General features: G+C 33.5%; 1 protein-coding gene and 1 long non-coding RNA gene across 3 annotated transcripts; one reads left to right on the top strand and one right to left on the bottom strand.

Annotated features, from left to right (window-relative positions):
• The first annotated feature begins 9,193 nt into the window (after nucleotides 1-9,193).
• On the top strand, nucleotides 9,194-10,147 carry LOC110883497. The gene has a single exon (XM_022131229.1). It carries the CDS (start codon nucleotides 9,194-9,196, stop codon nucleotides 10,145-10,147), a length of 954 nt encoding a protein of 317 aa, XP_021986921.1.
• An 844-nt stretch (nucleotides 10,148-10,991) lies between these two features.
• Nucleotides 10,992-16,067, bottom strand: LOC118483247. 2 transcript variants are annotated; one of them, XR_004870049.1, is made up of 5 exons: nucleotides 15,635-16,067; nucleotides 15,412-15,498; nucleotides 14,866-14,923; nucleotides 11,919-14,690; nucleotides 10,992-11,269 (listed from the first exon to the last, which is right to left on the bottom strand). It is a non-coding gene; the product is annotated as an uncharacterized LOC118483247 (long non-coding RNA). The 2 variants fall into 2 exon arrangements; XR_004870048.1 differs by having other exon boundaries at nucleotides 10,992-11,285; nucleotides 15,635-16,066.
• Between the last annotated feature and the right edge of the window lie 2,311 nt (nucleotides 16,068-18,378).

Below are 18,378 nucleotides of genomic sequence, written 5' to 3'. Positions count from 1 at the left end.
ATCTCGAGTCTTCGTTACCTGAAACCTGAACGAAAACCGAATTAACTAAATCTTCATAAACGGTCGAAATTTGCAAGTTTTGAAAGTTAGACACTAAACTGACAAATTTATTAAACTTTCAAACTGTCGGACGGTGTTTGATTGAAACATGGTCATACGTGTGTCATTTGTTTATGATAACTATATTCCAAGCAGTTGTTCTCATTACACGTTTAGATTTCTTGCATGTGCAGATTCTAAAGGCAAGGAGAACATAGTCGACGACAAGCTTCGGAATGAAGACATGACGTGAAGGCACTCAAATGATGAAGATGATCGAGTTGCCGCTGACCATCATCAACACCACAAGGATCTCAAGCATTGAAGATCAAGTCATTCATGAGCATAACTCAAGGGGGAGCTTATGTTAAGGGGGAGTTTGTCAACACACTTCCTACATGAAACGGGGAGTTTGTTGATACACTTTCTGCTTTCAAGACGTGAACACTTTGTAGATCCTCCGACATTGAAGACTTGAAAGGACGTCAGAGACTTGAAGACACAAAGATCGAGACAAAGCTACAGCCAAGGGGGAGTTTGTTGGTGCACTTGTGTCTGTACTTTGTCTGTGTTTTGTCTGATATAAAACGATGTCCATTGTTAGTCCTGTAAGTTTGACCAAGTCAACCATCCTCCTGGTTTGACTTGGACAAACAGTTGGTACATGATTGTAATATGTCTGTGTCGAAGGATGAGTCATCGAAGGATTGTTTAGATCCTTCGATGAGCTCGAAAGATAAACCTTCGAGGGATGTTGATGGACCTCGATAGATCATCCTTCGAGATATATGTGGATCCTTCGATAGGTTTCAGATCGATAGATGATCCTTCGATCAGTCTATCTGATCCTTCGACCAGACGATCTGTCATGGGTATATATATACTCATGTTGTGTTCACTTCACAGATAGACAGACAGAGACATAGAAAGAGCATTCTGTTGAGAGCACACACACACGAGTGTTTTAGAGGGTTTGCAAAATACATTTGTAACTTTGTAACCGAACCTTTCATTCGTATTAATACAAGTGGTGTTAATCGGTGAAGATTGCGTGTTGTGTTTGTGCTTGTGCTTGTTTCATCTCGGTTTGCCATTCCGGTTGGATTCCGCACAACCGGGTTGGTTAGTATACAAGGATTGGACGACTAGATCCTCCTAGCCGGACCTACAATAACTATTAATATGACAAAACATTGTAATCTAACTTTTAATATAATTACTTATAAAAAAAACTAATAAAATTACATTCTTTCATACATCAAGATAAAAAAGAAATTAAGTAATAACAATCAAACTAATAAAAAGTTTGTTATTCAAAGGAAAGAAAGCCCAAATTAACAAACAAACAAAAAAACTGAATAATAGAGTTAAGAAAATACTTATTGCTCTTTTTAGCCGTACAAACATAAAAAGAACTATTAACTTAATATTAAACTTAATACTTAGTGGATCTGACTTTAAACTATTGGGTACATTATACTTTTAATTTGAATGGCACATTATTTAAATACTTTTCAGTCATCTTCTTCATTAGTAAAACTCATAACCAGCACTAGAACTTGGAACAAACATGGTGTCCATCCCTTTCTTAAGAATTCTACCATTGATTCTTCATTGCTATTTCTTTAAGGGGTATCCTAATATATGTTGAGGGGTATCCCTATATAAAATAAAACGGAGAAAAAAAGAAAGAAAAGTGTACTTCGCCAAGAAGGTTGAGGGGTATCCCGGGCTACCTCTCGACAAAGCATAGATCCGCCCCTGATAGGAGCATTAGATTTTGACACTAACGGCTTCAATAAAATAGATAATACTCCCATTTCACTCACATCATTAAATACACACATATAAACCAATCACTTATGAACGGGTTAATTTTAGTTATGTTTTATTGCAAATGGGTTAACGGGTCAAGTATCCAAAAAAAAACTATCTGGAAAAGATAGTAGAACAAACCCCCAAAAATAAAACTTAATGCGTACAATCTTAGATTGTCTTAACTAAATATCTAGAATGGCTTGTACACAGTCAATAAATGTACAGCCTCATGCATTAAGATGTTTATATCCTGTGAACTTTATCTCTAATTCCTTTTTGTACATGGTCAATAAATGGCATACGGCATAGTAGTTTGAGGCCTAGTATTTGAATCACAGTATACAAGGTACCTGTGCAGCAATGTAAAGTCGTTTAGGAATAGAAACAAACAACATTTCCGCAGAGCTGCACAGCTGAGAAAAAATCATCAGATGTTGTATACATCAATATTGCATTAAATGAAAATACAAACGTTTCAAGAATCAAGAATTCTAACAACTACAAGCATCTCGTTCCCATGGCTACGTCCAAAGCTATAGTGAAGGTTAATAAATAAGCAACTGTAAACAAGAAAAGGATAATCTTATAACTTTTACAACAATAGAAAAATAAATAAAAGCTCTTGAGAGCACTAGGGGTGGCAATATCCTTTAGAGACTGTCCAGTCCAGTTGCTGGAGATGAACAAAATCACCAGTTCACAACCAGTATATTTATGAACATATGAAAGTTTGAGTGGAGTGTTTTTCAAGACACCTGCTGACCTGGAATCATCACACAAATTCCGGAAAACTAAAAAAGTATGTCTGTGATGTTCAAATAGCTTGAAAATTAGAGTATCGTGTATATGCGAACAAATACAGGGACAAGGGATCGCTTGTATGGAATTAGAGTATTTGAAATACTTGATATAGTAGACTTGTCCTCCACATAAGACTGTCGTCATGCACATCAGTGTCCCTTCATCAGCAATTGAATGGACTGTAGAGTTTGGAAAGACAGCCATACAGATCAAGATCAACCAGAAACACATCAAATTCTGGTCATAACCACAACATTATAAATAATTTCAACAGGGTAACTTAGAAAATCTTGTGCCATAAGATAGAAACGACGAAAACATGTTATAACATTTCTCATACCATATCATTTTTTTGAATGAATCCAGCATAGATACTCGAGCATCAGCAAGGTTTTCTTCCACCTTCACAATCACATTACCATCTTCATAAGAAATGCCCAGTCACTTTCGTTAATCACAACCGTTGCAGTGTTACGACACATGAAATAAAAGGAAAGAGACAAGATTTAAAACCTTAAACACTTGATGTAGGTTGTTCATGTTCTACTTGGCAAATAATTCTTCTGGATCCAGAATCATCATCTTTAGTCATCGGATGATAATTCTGGATCCAGAGAAATTGACGGAAAACAAATAAAAGAAAAGAGAAAACAGAAGAAAAAACAAATAAAGAAAAATAGAAACCAAATCAGAGGATGTCGAATTGACGGAAAAGTAAAAACAAATAAACAGAAAATAAAAGCCTAATCAGACGATGTGGATTGGGATGTACATCGCGTCAGCGTCTCTGATTTGCATCCTTGCCATGCTAGCTGATTTAGTATATGGTCTAGTAGCAAAAAGTTATGGTTTCCCTCTAAATATTCCAGAATTGATTCTGCTTTTCTCACGGTGATGTCTATTGCAATGAAGTTACCTGTGGATCTAACTGGTTCGATGCCGGGTTATGTGGACCAAGTGGCAAAGCTCGGAAGCATGGCCTTTATGTGTACCATGATGGCTACTTTACTGCCTTGTTTAGGAACCATGGAGAGCAATGAGCTTTTGTCAAACACCACAGCTATGTGTGTTCTTGTCATCACCATAGTTGTGAATGTTTGCATTCAAATGCAAACCGGAGCTGTACCCATATCAACCCATAAGGAAGATCTTCGTATCATACAGCTTACTTCACCTACACATATAAGTGCCAATCCCGATTGCGTATTACCCTTTATTTATGTGATTTTGTTAGCTGTGTTGTTGATAGTACATATATGTTCATCTTTGGCAATTCTAAAATCCCAGGATATTCTAGAAGAAAAATACGAAGAAGTTCATTATTGTTAGATTTCCTGAATTCTGAATTTAGGGTTTCTGGGAACGAAGAAGGCTGGGAACGAAGAAGGTTTTGTTCATAAAATGAATTGATGAAATCCGAGAATGTTGTTATACAGAATATATACATCGAAATACATTGAGCGGTGGTAACCGCTCTTTCTAACTTATACTAAAAAACTTATAATAATAATAATATTAATACTATCTAGCTTATAATATATTTATGTCTAACACCCTCCCGTAAGCTAGATCATTCCAAGCTCATGTGCAGTAGGCCTTTCAAACGAATAAAGTCCTTCGGTTGTAGAGCTTTCGTCATAATGTCTGCCATTTGGTCTTTCGTTGCACAGAAAATGACTGCTACTTCTCTCTTCTTGATCAAGTCCCTGATAAAATGATACTTGACCCTAATATGCTTACTTTTACCATGATATACAGGATCTCTGGCCAGGCAGATAGTCGACTTGTTGTCACAATATATTGGGATGGAGCAGTCTTGTTTCCCTTCCAAATCATTTAGTATCCCTTTAATCCATAATGCTTGACATCCAGTTAGAGACAAAGCCATATACTCTGCTTCAGTTGAAGATAGAGCTACCACCTTTTGCTTCTTTGATTGCCATGATACGGGACCAGATCCTAAATGAAAAATATATCCAGAAGTGCTCTTACTATCATCTATATTCCCAGCATAGTCACTATCACTAAATCCTACTAGCTGCTTCTTTCCTCCTTTTGAGTATGTAATTCCTTGCTGCTGAGTCCCTTTGATATATTTCAGTATGCGCTTGACTTTTCTTAGGATTTTCCATGAATCTACTTATTTTGCTGACTGCGAACATAATGTCTGGTCTCGTATTTGTTAAATACATTAAACTTCCGACTAGACTACGATATACCCTCTCATCAACAAAATCTTCCGGATCATCTTTAGATAACTTCAATCCATATTCCATCGGTGTGGAGACTGTGTTGCATGATGTCATTCTAAACTTCTCTAATAGGCTTCTCATGTATTTTTTCTGTGAAAGAATGATATTTCCATTTTCATAGGAAACTTCCATGCCAAGGAAATAGTGTAGACAGCCCATATCTGTCATTTCGAATTCCTTCTTCATTGATTCCTTGAAATCTGATATTAATCTCATTGAGCTACTTGCTAAAATCAAGTCGTCTACATAAAGACATATTACTAATTTTCCTTCATTCGTGTCCTTGATGTAAAGTGTATGTTCATAAATGCATTTCTTAAACTTGTTTTGAACGAAATAAGCATCTATTCTATTCGACTGTACCATGCTCTTGGGGCTTGTTTTAAACCATATAAAGCCCGTTTGAGATGACATACCTTTTTCTCCTCTCCTTTTTGAATATAACCTTGAGGTTGTTCAATATAAACTTGCTCCTCTAATTTTCCATTCAAGAAGGCAGTCTTGACATCCATTTGGTGAAGGTGCCATCCATGATGAGCAGCAAGAGCCAATATTAATCTAATCGTTTCAAACCTGATTACCGGAGCGAATACTTCTTGATAATCTATCCCGTATTTCTGCTTATATCCCTTCACCACTAATCTGGCCTTATACTTGTCTACATTCCCTTTTTCATCATACTTTGTTTTGTAGATCCACTTTACACCAATAGGTTTTTGATGTATCGGAGGATCTACAAGTTCCCAAGTCTGATTCTTATGAATCGACTCTATTTCTTTGTCCATTGCCTCCGTCCATCTTGAGTCTTTGCTGGCTTCTTCATAGGACGTTGGGTCTGCACTTGTGTAGAGAACAAAGTTTACGACTTGATTATCTTTATATTTCTGCCGCACTTCTTCTTCAGTCAATGCTCTAGAATTTCGATATACATTGTTAAGACTTTTGGTGCGAATAACCTCATTTTCCGAGTCTGACGATGATGAATTGATGTCATGCTCATGTGCATGTTCGGCTGCCGAACACTCTTCACTGTGTTGATTCTGATTCTCTCCTGGATTTAGTTCTTCATTAGCTTGGAGTGTTGAGACATTCGGTTGTGATTGTTCAGTCGATACAGTTTCTTCTTGGGTATCATTAGGATCATTGTGAGCTTGCGTTTGGCTTTCTTCATCGTCGGTTACAATAACAGGAATGTCATCTGATTCAGAATCTAAAATCCATCTCTTGTTTTCATCGAATACTACATCTCGACTGATGATGATCTTATTTGATTGTGGATTGTACAATTTGTAACCTTTGCTATTCTCGCTATACCCAACGAAAACAGTTTTTTCTGTTTTCTTATCCAGTTTATCACGACGTTGCTTAGGTATGTGAACATATACCAGACAACCGAATACCTTAAGGTGTTCCACATTCGGTTTGTTTCCATTCCAAGCTTCGTAGGGAGTAATATTTGGCCTAGTCTTTGTTACTGTTCGGTTTAAAATGTAAGTAGCACATGCCACTGCTTCTGCCCAATAACAATTTGGTAACTCCTTTGCATTCATCATGCTTCTGCTCAGTTCCATAAGTGTTCTGTTCTTTCTCTCGGCTACCCCATTTTGCTGGGGGGAATAACTATTGGTAAGTTGATGCCGTATACCATTTACTTTCAGATACTCTTGAAATGCATTGCTGCAATACTCTCCACCTCGATCAGATCTTAGTGTTTTAATTAGGTGATCTGATTGTTTCTCGTTCAATGCTTTGAACCTTTTGAAATAATGCAATGCCTCTGACTTATACTTTAAAAAATATACCCATGATTTCCTTGTGTAATCATCGATAAAGGTGATAAAATACCTGCATCCTCCTATCGACTCAGTTCTCATTGGCCCACATATGTCTGAGTGCACCAATTGTAAAGGTTTACTAGCTTGCCATATTGCTTTTCTTGGAAATGTTTTCTTTGTTTGCTTTCCTGAAATACATCCCTCACATAAGCTTTCTTGTTTCATAATTTTAGGCAATCCGAAGACAAGACCTTTGTTTTCCATGTTAATTAGCGTGTCTACATTCACATGACCATATCTTTTGTGCCACAAGATTGACGTGTCTTTTGTTGTCATAGTCATTGCAAGATTTATATCGCTGTCGAGATGAAGAGGGAACATCTTATTACTCGTCATTCTAATTTCTCCGATGACTTCACTTTCTGCATCTTTTATGATACATCGATCCTTTTGAAATAAGATCGTATACCCTTTGTTTATCAGTTGTCCTACGCTCAAAAGATTATGTTTTAAGCCTTTCACGTAAAATACATTGGGTATTTTTCGAGTCCGTCCTTTGATAGAAACAGACACCTCTCCGCTACCGATTACTTCCAGCCGCTTATCATCACCTGTTCTTACTTCTTTCTTAAGCGATTCATCCAGATTGATAAATAGATCCCTGTTTCCTGTCATGTGATTACTACAGCCGCTGTCAAGATACCAGCAATCCTCTTTGACTGCTTCCTCCACATTGAAGATCATGAACATTGTATCTTCATGTTCAACAATATCATCGTCTTTATGTATCAAGGCATTATCCGGCTTCTCACTCTCATCTTTACGTTTGCAAAACTTGGCTGTATGTCCAAGTCTTTGACAATTGTAACATCTAATAGAATTCCAGTTTCGACCCTTTCCTTTACTACGTCCCCTCCCTGCTCCATCATTCCGAGTCTGTGTATATCTATCTTGGATAGAGTTTTGGACTTGGAATGCATGTTCTATTGGAGCATCATCATAACGCTTTAATCTCAGTTCATGAGATTGAAGAATTCCCATTAATTCTTCGGTCGAAACATCCCCTAGATTTTTCGTTTCCTCTATCGTAATCACTACTGACTCGAAATTTCGAGTCAAACTACGCAGGATCTTCTCTACTACATGTTGTTCACTAATATTATCTTCATTCATTCAACTGATTCACTATTGTTATCGTTCGATTAAAATATTCTTCAATCGATTCCCCTTCTTTCATATTAAGTGCATCGAATTCACAACGTAAAGATTGAAGTTTGATTGTTTTTACCCGAGTTTCTCCTCTGTAGGATTTGTGTAAGATATCCCATGCTTCTTTCGATGTTTTTGCAAGTGCAATTCGTTCGAATATCGTGTCGTTTACTGACTGATAGATAATATATAATGCTCGCTTATCCTTCTAGACTGATTCTCGGTGTGTTGCAGTCGCCTCCTCTGTTGGATTTGTGCCCAGTTCTTTAATTCCTTCATCAATGATATTCCACAGTTCTTGTGATTCGAATAAAACTTTGATTTGAATGTGCCAATGATAATAATTTTGGCCGGTGAGTTTGGGGATTTGCGTTTGAATTCCTTGTGTCTGATTCATACTTGATTGTTTCGAACTTTGAGATTTCGCGGATACGATCGATGTGGCTCTGATACCACTTTGTTAGATTTCCTGAATTCTGAATTTAGGGTTTCTGGGAACGAAGAAGGTTTTGTTCATAAAATGAATTGATGAAATCCGAGAATGTTGTTATACAGAATATATACATCGAAATACATTGAGCGGTGGTAACCGCTCTTTCTAACTTATACTAAAAAACTTATAATAATAATAATATTAATACTATCTAGCTTATAATATATTTATGTCTAACAATTATACAGCTGCAAAACACATTCAAGGAGAACTAGTAACAGTTGAGAAGTTACATAAGCATGTGAGAAACTACTGGATCATGGCAGAAAGTGGCAGCGGCCTCCATTTCATAACAGCTTGCTTTCATACAACATCTGCTTCCGGGGTAATATGTCTTTTAGTCGCAATTTTACACACTTATACTATGTTTGGAACTATTAAAGCTATGTTGGCTAAGGACTATGATTCGGATTATAGATGGTCAGTGATAGTAATTCTCATAGTACAATCTATTGGAGTCGTGATTGGTACAATTGTACCACTTTTTAGATGTTTTACAACCTTAAGATTTAAAGTGTTCTTTTCAATACACTTTAAGGTCTTTAAAGTAGAGAGCTACTGGACTCAGAAGTTATATGAATGGAAACGCACTATTATAAGACTCCCATTTCGTAGCTGCAAACTAGAGGTGGTTATTGAGACTTTCAAAAGGCTATTTTTCAACATTTGGATACAACTTCAGAAGGGAGTTGTGGTGTTATGCAAGATAATAGCCTTGATTCCGTTAGTGTTTGTGACATGTGTCTTTTATTGTTTCAGATGTTTGAAGTGGTTGTTTATCTCATTGAGAGAGAAAAAAAGAAAACATGGAACTAAATGAGTATATTCGCCCATATGTTTTGTATCTTGATAATGAGATGTGGGTTGGTGAGAAAACATTGGAAGGCTTTTCAAAATCGGTGAAACCATTGATCCAAATTGGTGCAAAACGCCAGCCCTGTAATCTCATTAGGCTGATTCAACTAGAATCTACTATTGGTTTTCATGGAGTTGCAAATTTTGACCACACTGGTCACCATCATATTCCATCTATACTATCAAGTGTACAATATACTGATGTTCCATCTTCAGATTGTTGGAGTTTACCTGTCGTAACCCTTACAATGATTGCGCTTTCTCTTCCTGAACTTGAAAACCAGGCAGTTGATTGCTTGTTTGAAAGTGTTAGGGAAGGTCTAAGATATGTCCAATTGGTGGAAGAAAGCCTCAATTGTACGTATGATCGTGTAAGCTTTCAAAAGGCAGCTCGAACTTTGTGGGATGAAATTAAATTTGAGGAAAGATGGCTAGGAAATAAGCTAAGAGATTTTCAAGTGCATATAGCTAGACAGATTGTTGAATGGTTCAGGGATAAAGCTACACATTACTTGTCGGGGGACGGAAATACAGAGATTGATTCGATAGGGGAGTCTATTTGTGCCGACTCAATGCATCGCATAACTGAAACAATTTTGCGTACCTTCTACACCAACAATGATGCCCCGAAGAGCCAGGAGGAACTATTCGAGACCTTATCATCAATGATCGCTGACATAATTGGAGCTTGTCTCACCAACTTACCACAAATCATAACAATGAAATGCCACACTTATTCGAGAGAGGAAAGGCAGGCCAGGGTCAAAGATGCAGCCAAGCTTCTAGGTGAGACTACACAAATAATCGAAATGCTTCAAGATCACGATATTCCAAACATATATCCAAGTGACATGCCATTTCTCGGTAAATGGCGTGCTTATTTTAGAGAATCCCTTATTCCTTAAGAAAGATGAAGTAAGTTGATGTTTATTTGTTTTCCTCTTTCAATATCATCCGTTTGCACGCACTTATAATAATGCTTGAGTATGTATGTATGTATCTACCGGTGAAGCTAATGTGATTTTCATGGGCAAGCACCTCTACTACTCAAAGTCATCCAGGATGGTGGGGTATGATCCTTCAAGAAGTTAATTAGAAAGTATGTTGACCAAGCCCTTGGTTCTCGTATTAATTTATACTCTTTCCTGCTTTACTAGATTGTAAATTGTTGTTGGTTACATGTTGTGGTCGGTCAGTATTTGGTTTTCAGTGTGTCTTGAGGAATGAATGCTTAGATGTATTTTCTTTATGGATTTGTTGTCTTGGTATACCATGATTGGTATGATCTTACTCTCCCTTGGTGTTTATCTTATCATGTTATCAAGTTAGTACCGGGGAACCTAAAAACACTGCTACAAAAGAGCCCCATTTTCATAAGTAAAACTACGACACATTTCCTAAAAATAAAATAAAAAAAGTCCAAATTTCGGACTGATCTCCAACAACAAAAAAAAAAGAAAAAAAAACCCATAGTTTTCCCACAAATTTACATAAAGTAGGGACAAAAAACTATGGGTTATTCATTTTGGGCTTTTCAATTTCTTATATTCTATATTCTTATGTTCCCCTTAAAGTCAAAGGGAACAAAATGCAAGCTTAGCCATTGGATCAAAATAAGATTAAATCCTGGCCCTAATAATTCAGAAAAAGCAGGAGCAGTTATTAATATTGAAAGTTGACTTTTTTAAATCCCATTTTGATTTTTAACTGAAATTCAGGCCACGATCTGATTTTAATAACTTAACAAAATTAAATAAAAAATCTTTATAAATTACTATATTCCTTCTAGAAGTAGAGGTTACAGACGGTTTGTATGTTTGAGGTTCCAGTTTTGCATTTGACTTGGTAATCATCACAACCGACACCCCATGTTCTAATTTACAATAAAAGGTTCTACTTTATATAACAACAAAAACTTTAACCTTTTTTTACAACGGGTTATTTTATAAAAAATAAAACAGTAAAAAGTATAAAACTTTTTTAAAAGCTAAACATTGTGTTACAAGTTTGCTGCCATGAAATGATACCTGCAAAAAAAATCATCTACAAGAAAGTTTAAAGTCAATTATAATAATTTTTAAGTGAAGGTGCATAATATTTTGGTTAAATTCTACCCAAAAAAAACATATACCATAAAAATATAGAGCCTAACTACAAGTTTTAAATTATAAAAATTTATATAAACAACATACCGTCACTGAAAGTTGGAACTGATTATTAAAAAGAACAAACAAATGTATGTATCTCAAATTGGACAGTTTTCACCTTAAATTATCAATTATTTTACAAAAACTGCAGATTCTAAAGCTTAAATAACATTTAACAAAATATTTAAAGTCTTAACTGCAACCCAGTTTCAAAATTTTTGTTCCCTCCAAATTGTCTAAATTAGTTTTAAAACTTCCAAAAAAAACACAGAAAACATGGGTAGAAGTTATTTTGTAGATCATGGGTAGAAGTTATTTTAAAGTTGTCCCTAAAAGCATCTATATAAAGATGCAGAGAGCTTAAAAAATAAGCCATACTTTCTCTCAAAATTGCTCCTGAATGAAGCTTATTATCAAAAAAGAAATGCAGCCAAACGTAAGTCAGTTCTGCAAATTTACCTACTATCATTTAAACCTTTATACCTTACAATATTTTTATTTTTTGTATTTTAAGATGGAGCAAACTTACCGAGTTGAAAAATATGGTCCCAAAACCGAAGAGAAGGAGCAACAACACCTTGACTAGCCTGTAAGTAAACATATTTAAATGTAATGTAATTTTTTCAGTTCTACATATTTACCTACCATTTCTACTTTATAATATTTTTTATCTTTTCTATTTAAGCCGGAGCCGACTTACCAAGTTGAAAAAGATGATCCCAAAACCGAAGAAGTCAAAGAGGAGCAACACCTCAAATCACATGTAAGTAAACATATTCAGAAATTCTGTAAAAGTGATATCTAATGATGTACATTGATTTTGTAGAAACCTATAAAAAGTGTTGAGATAATAAAATGTGATGGAGAGTCAAGTCCAACTGCTTCAGAAATTCTACGTGAAATCAGTGAGCAGGTAAATCTGAATTATAGCAGTGTTATATATTTTATTTTTTATGTCTACATTATTTTTTTAAATTGTTGTCAGCAGCGATCATGGAGCTTCCGAAGACGATCCACATCCCGATGATGAGATGGCTGATACTGCAGATCCAATGGAGAGTTTTTGGAGGAAATCTAAAATTCCACAAGTTGAAATACGTACCCGTGAACGAGTTGTTCGAGTCGATTCCGTCTAAATCTTTAGTTTTGATAACTATTTGCTATGTTTTTTTTTGTTTTTAGCTTTACTTCAAACCATGCTTAGTGAGTTTTAAATTAATCCAGATGACTTCAATTTTACATCTCTGATTCATATAAGTTGCCTTACTATAATAGTGATACTAATATAACAATTAATGATATTAGTACAATATTCATATTAAAAAATAACTACCTATCATGTATCATGTTATTATTATTATTGTCTAAATTATATAACATAGAATCCTACAAATGAATTTTAGTATCATATTATTATTGTATATTTATATATACATTATAACCATTTCTGTTATGAATAAAAAATTATTATAGATATGTTTAGGTCAAGTTCAGATAGAAAGAAAAAACCAGAAATCATATTAAAATATCCAACATTTTTTAAAACTAAATTTTAGGAAGTGGGAGAGTGGAAAAGTGGGGTAAACTAATTATTCATATTATTATTATTATCATTATATATAGTCGTACTTTTATTAATATTATTAATTGTTTTAATGTTATTATTAGTAATTTAATGTTATTATTAGTAATTAATAATTATTATTATTATATAAACAAGATTTTATTTTTATAAGAAAATATGAACAACATTTCATTTTTATAAGAAAAAAACACTATATTTATTATTAGTTTTAGGTTTGCCTATGTAGTCTACAGATAATCAGCCTAAATTAAATTAAATAAAAATATAATTAGTTTTCAGATGTTTTGTTAATATTATTATTAATATAACTATTATCAGTTTTAACATTATTATTGACAATTTGTATAATATTACTAACAGTATTAAAATTTTTTTAACATTACTAATATTTGTATTATACCGTTTTACCAGCTAAAAAAAAGAATTATATATATGTTTTGTCAATGTATAAAAAAGTAAACTATTATATGTATAAAAAGTTGTTAAACAAATATCATAAAAAGGGTTATGTTTAAGTTTTATTTTTTATAAATAACTATAAATAAATGAATTGTAACCATATTTTTTTAAAATAACACATCTACATAAGTTTTTCTCAAACTAGATATCACTTGTGGTCTATCCACGTCTGATTTTAGTAAAAAAAACTTACTATAACTGCTCCAATGAGTAAAAATAACTGCTCTGATTGATAACTGCTCTGATTGAAGACTTTAAATATAGCTTCAATGTTATATTTCACTTTTACATTCATGCACTTCTCTGATCATAAATCCACGGTTAGTAAAGCTTCTAATTTTTATTGTTTATGTGTTTTAGATACATTGACATTTCTACTGCTGACTTTAATTCAGGAATACACGTATATAAAGATTCCTACATTCTTCCTACGTTCTCTTTAAACGCAGGTAAAGCTTCTCTTTTTTAATGTTTATATATGTTTATAGATACATAGATATTTAAATTATCTCTATTTTATTGATTATGCGTTTTAAATACATAAGTGTTTTTTTCTTGCTTAGGTTCTATTATGTTTTATTTCTAACCCGTATTTGACACTAATTACTTATTATAAATGCAGAATTTTAAACTAAATGCGAGTTGAGTTACTTTTTATTTCTAACGAATTCAAACAAGATTCTTTTATATAGTGTAAAAGCTATCAGTTTAAACAAACTTCAAGAAGATGGTTTCTCATAAACACTAATAAAAACGAAATGAACACAAAACCAAGAGGGCTGGAGCATAAGTTTTTTTTTAGGATTTTTTTAGAATTTTTAAGATTTTTAGAATTTTATTGATTTTTTATAATTTTTATAATTTTTATAATTTTTTATTTTTTATAATTTTTATTTTATTTTTTAATTATTTTTTCATCTCATCTTTACCCAAACCTGTATTTACTTAAACGCATCCTAACCCAAATCCATCTTGACCCATTACCCATCCGACCTTTTTTTTAAATACCCATTCTGACCTATAACCATCATAACCCAAACCCATCTTGACCCATTACCCAACCTCATCCAACTTGACCACTTTGCCACCACTATAAAAAACTAAGAAATAAAAAAAGAATACGAGTTTTCAAGATTTAGTGGAAACTGGAAAGACTTACATTCTCACCACCCATTTGAGGTACAAGAGTTGTTGGAATGACAACTGTTGTTCCAAGCATCACAAGATAATGTTGGAAACCTAAGAGTATTGCCTCAGCTGCAGTAAAATGAATCATTTTCAATATATAATTAAAGAACAAATATTAGAAGAGTAGTTCATCATTGATATTTACAACTAAAATCTTTACTTTTTCAATATATAAAGTGCAGTTAAACGTGTCCATGGCACATTAATTTCACTAAAATTTGTCTTAGGAATCATGAAAACTTACTCTCATTAGTTATGTCTAAGAGCTTCAAGGAAAGCATTGTCTCTTTGTTCTTGTGTCACTGAAGCCAAATAAAAAAAATATTAAACAAATTTTTGCTCGTGAGTATTAAGGAAGAAGCGGTCATTTTATGTCGAAAACTTATTCTAAATCTTGGCATGTAAAATTTTAAATAAATAAAGCATCGTACATTAGAAGAGTAGGAATCATTTTGTGTGTCTAATAAAATTCCGGCAAGCTGATTTACATACTGCTATGAATCAAATATTAGAAGGGTATTTCATCATTATACACACATAAAACTACGAAAAACAAGTGAAAATTTATATTTCAATAAAGAAACAATATACTTTCTGGATCATATTCTCGAAGAGTATTTCATCATCATACACACACATAAAACATAAAAAAGAAAAAAAAAACAGTTATTGATCTTTTGAACTGCTATAATAGTAATGACTTTTTTTAAACTTTGTAAACTATAATTTTTTTAATAATAGGTCAACTACTGAATTAGAAAGAGACGTCCAAAAAAACTATGTTATTTACCATGATTTTCTTCAAGATAGCGTTTTGAAATACATCGTACGCATCCTCGCAGTAATTATCCGTAACAATCGGGCACTTGGATCCAATCTATTGACACACGGAAATAAATATTCACAAGAACTTCTGGATTAAACACAAGTCTCGAATGAAAAAAAATGCTTAAATAAGTAAGTAAAATCATTGATGTTATGACAGAGAACTAAAAGAATAGATGATAAATTACCTTACATCGTTTTAGAACTTTTAAGAAACTCATCATGTTCGAAAAGGTCGTTTTTCTTCAGTAGGCGCTTTTTGGTTCCTCCATTATTGCTAAATCTGCTTCACCGAAACCTATCACGAGAGTCTCGATGTATATGCGTAAACCCTAGAACCGTAAATCCTAGATCTGAATGACTGAAAACGACCGAGAAAATGACGATTTGATTTCCGACGAGATGTTTGGAGTTCTGATTAGGCGGAGGCTTATGAGGTTTTGTTGGAGGTGTGCGCATCTTGAACTAGGGCAAAATTTGGAATGAGATCTGATAGAAAAAGAGAAAGAAAAGAGGTTAGGGTTTCTGAGCACCCGCATATGTGTAGCAGACTAGCAGCCCAAAGCCCCAAAGGCCACTATAACACTCCCAACTTATTTGTTTATAAAAAGAATTATGAGCCCATTTGACCTTAATTTGAATAATGTATACCAGCCCAAAGGCCATAATAAATATAATTCTTAAAGGATTAAATTATGTTTCTTAAAGGGATTAAATTAAGTTTTTTTTATAATAAAATAATATGTTAACGAATTGGACTTGAGGAAATTGAGAGAAGGTATTAATGAGAAGTACAAATTTTAACTTCCATCTGTCATGTAATTTATAGTTTTTATGTTGTGTTGATATATACAAATAATGTTTTTTTTTTTGTAATACAAACAATAAAATATTTATTTTATTATACCATTAATATGCCCGTCCACCGGACGGGTATAGAACTAGTTAAGATTTTTGACCTATCACTCATTTTAGGGCTTCACAGATTTGAACTAAACTAGTCGGATTACTCGCGTTTTGCGGCGGGTTTTCATTCAGTGTCGATTTGATTTGTTACGAGATTGGCTCAGATTGTAACAATATTAGTAGTATTAGTATGATACCAACACTCGATATAACAACCGAAAGACATGTGTCCACATGGATATTGACGCATCTTTTATATCAGTTGGAAAAATCATAAAAAAATGAATGTCGGTACGGTATAGCTAGTTACCGTACCAATGTTATTTGGCACATCAAGAAAACCATTAAAACGAATGCAACACCGGTATTGATATAGTTCGAACGATACCAGTACAATTTTCACGACAAATGACAAAACAATAAACCACAATTGACACCATTCGAATAAATTTCTAGTTGAATGGAAGATAAAAATAAGCACGTGATAATGTATATTCGAAATTATAAAACGTTATATTATATCACCAAAATGACAAAAATGGTAAGTGTAAAAACTAAACGAAAATGTAACTTTTATGACATATACGCTCTTCGATCACTTATAAATTACTATTCACAACTTAATTTTAGATAAAATTTATATTGGGACGTAGATAAAAATAAGTATTTCACAACGACCCACCCAAAATTTTCTATAAATTGTTTCTTAAAAACTATAAGCGAAAAATAGAATATGCTTAAAATTAACTGTAACAATAAAATGTGAGAATAAAATAAGTTTACCAATATTTTAAATAAGATATATAGGCCATGAGGTTAATACTGATCATTTTAGACACAGTTCAAAAGATATATGAATGATCAAACTATAAGGACCAAACCTTTTAAGTAGTAAAAGTTGAGAGAAAAAGACAAAACCGACATAGGGGTTTAATCTTATAATAGTAATAAGGCTTGCGCGCTTGCGGTGTGAGTACATCGCAAACATCAAATGGATTTGTTTAAGTATTAAGTGATGTGTTAACCATATGAAAATGTGTGTTTCGACATATCTGATTGAACTCAATGTAACCTATATAAGTATTGTGATTGGATCATAACGTAAAATAAATTGAATATATCTCGTACAATAATAACTTATTCTATAGGATTAACTAAAGCTTTGAGAAAAAAATGAAACCACAATTTGACTCCACTCTGTTCGGAACAAAATTTATGAAAACGTACATAAAATTAGTAAGAAAATGTATTATATTAAAAAAAAGTATAACCAAATGTAGACCAACTCGAATTGATACAGATGCATACATAAAAATATGCACGTAAAAATGGTTTTTAAACGAAAACATGTTATATTTGACCTAACTCGTTTCCAGAAAAATTTTATGTCGAAACGTAGACACCCTTAAATTTATACAGTTACGTACATAAAAATATGCACGGAAAAAATAGTTTTTTTAAGTAAAAAAATGATACGGGTAAACAAAAGAAATTAACAAACGAATGTTGTCGAAGGAAATTTAAATTAGTAAACAGCTAGGGGCTAAAAATGTCAATTGTTAAAGTAGAAGAATGGTAAGTTAGATAATGGACTAAAATTGATTACTCCAAATGTTGAGGGGCCGTAGCAAAGCTGAGGTGCTTGAAATGCAATATTGTAAAAGTTTAGGGGGTAAGGCAAAGCCGGTGGGAAACCCCAGCGACTTTTTCTTTTAAGATAGTATAGAATAGAATGAGTCAAATCACGAAGCGGACTTTTAGAACATCCATAAAACTATGGGTAATGGTTAATGCCTCCTAAGGGGCATTTTTTCGCCACATCGGCATCATGGCATCATGACGCTCTTTCAAAAAAATGTGTAACGGTTAATGCCCATTTCATTCAATATTTTCCCATTTTTTTCTCTTCTTTGGTCATTATTCTAGAAATGTATCTTCCCCTTCATGCCTCTATAATGTCCATCACACATGGCCTAATGGTTAATTCCCTCTAAGGGTCTTTCCCGTCACATCAGCATCGTAACGC

The sequence above is a fragment of the Helianthus annuus genome, chromosome 10, assembly GCF_002127325.2.
Source record: "Helianthus annuus cultivar XRQ/B chromosome 10, HanXRQr2.0-SUNRISE, whole genome shotgun sequence".
Taxonomy (NCBI): domain Eukaryota; kingdom Viridiplantae; phylum Streptophyta; class Magnoliopsida; order Asterales; family Asteraceae; genus Helianthus; species Helianthus annuus.
The sequence above is the reverse complement of the archived record's forward strand: the minus strand, read 5'-3'. Positions and strand labels throughout refer to the sequence as shown.

Bases quoted from the DNA above. Each gene is read 5' to 3' on its own strand.
- LOC110883497 (XM_022131229.1), top strand. From the start codon at position 9,194: ATGGAACTAAATGAGTATATTCGCCCATATGTTTTGTATCTTGATAAT.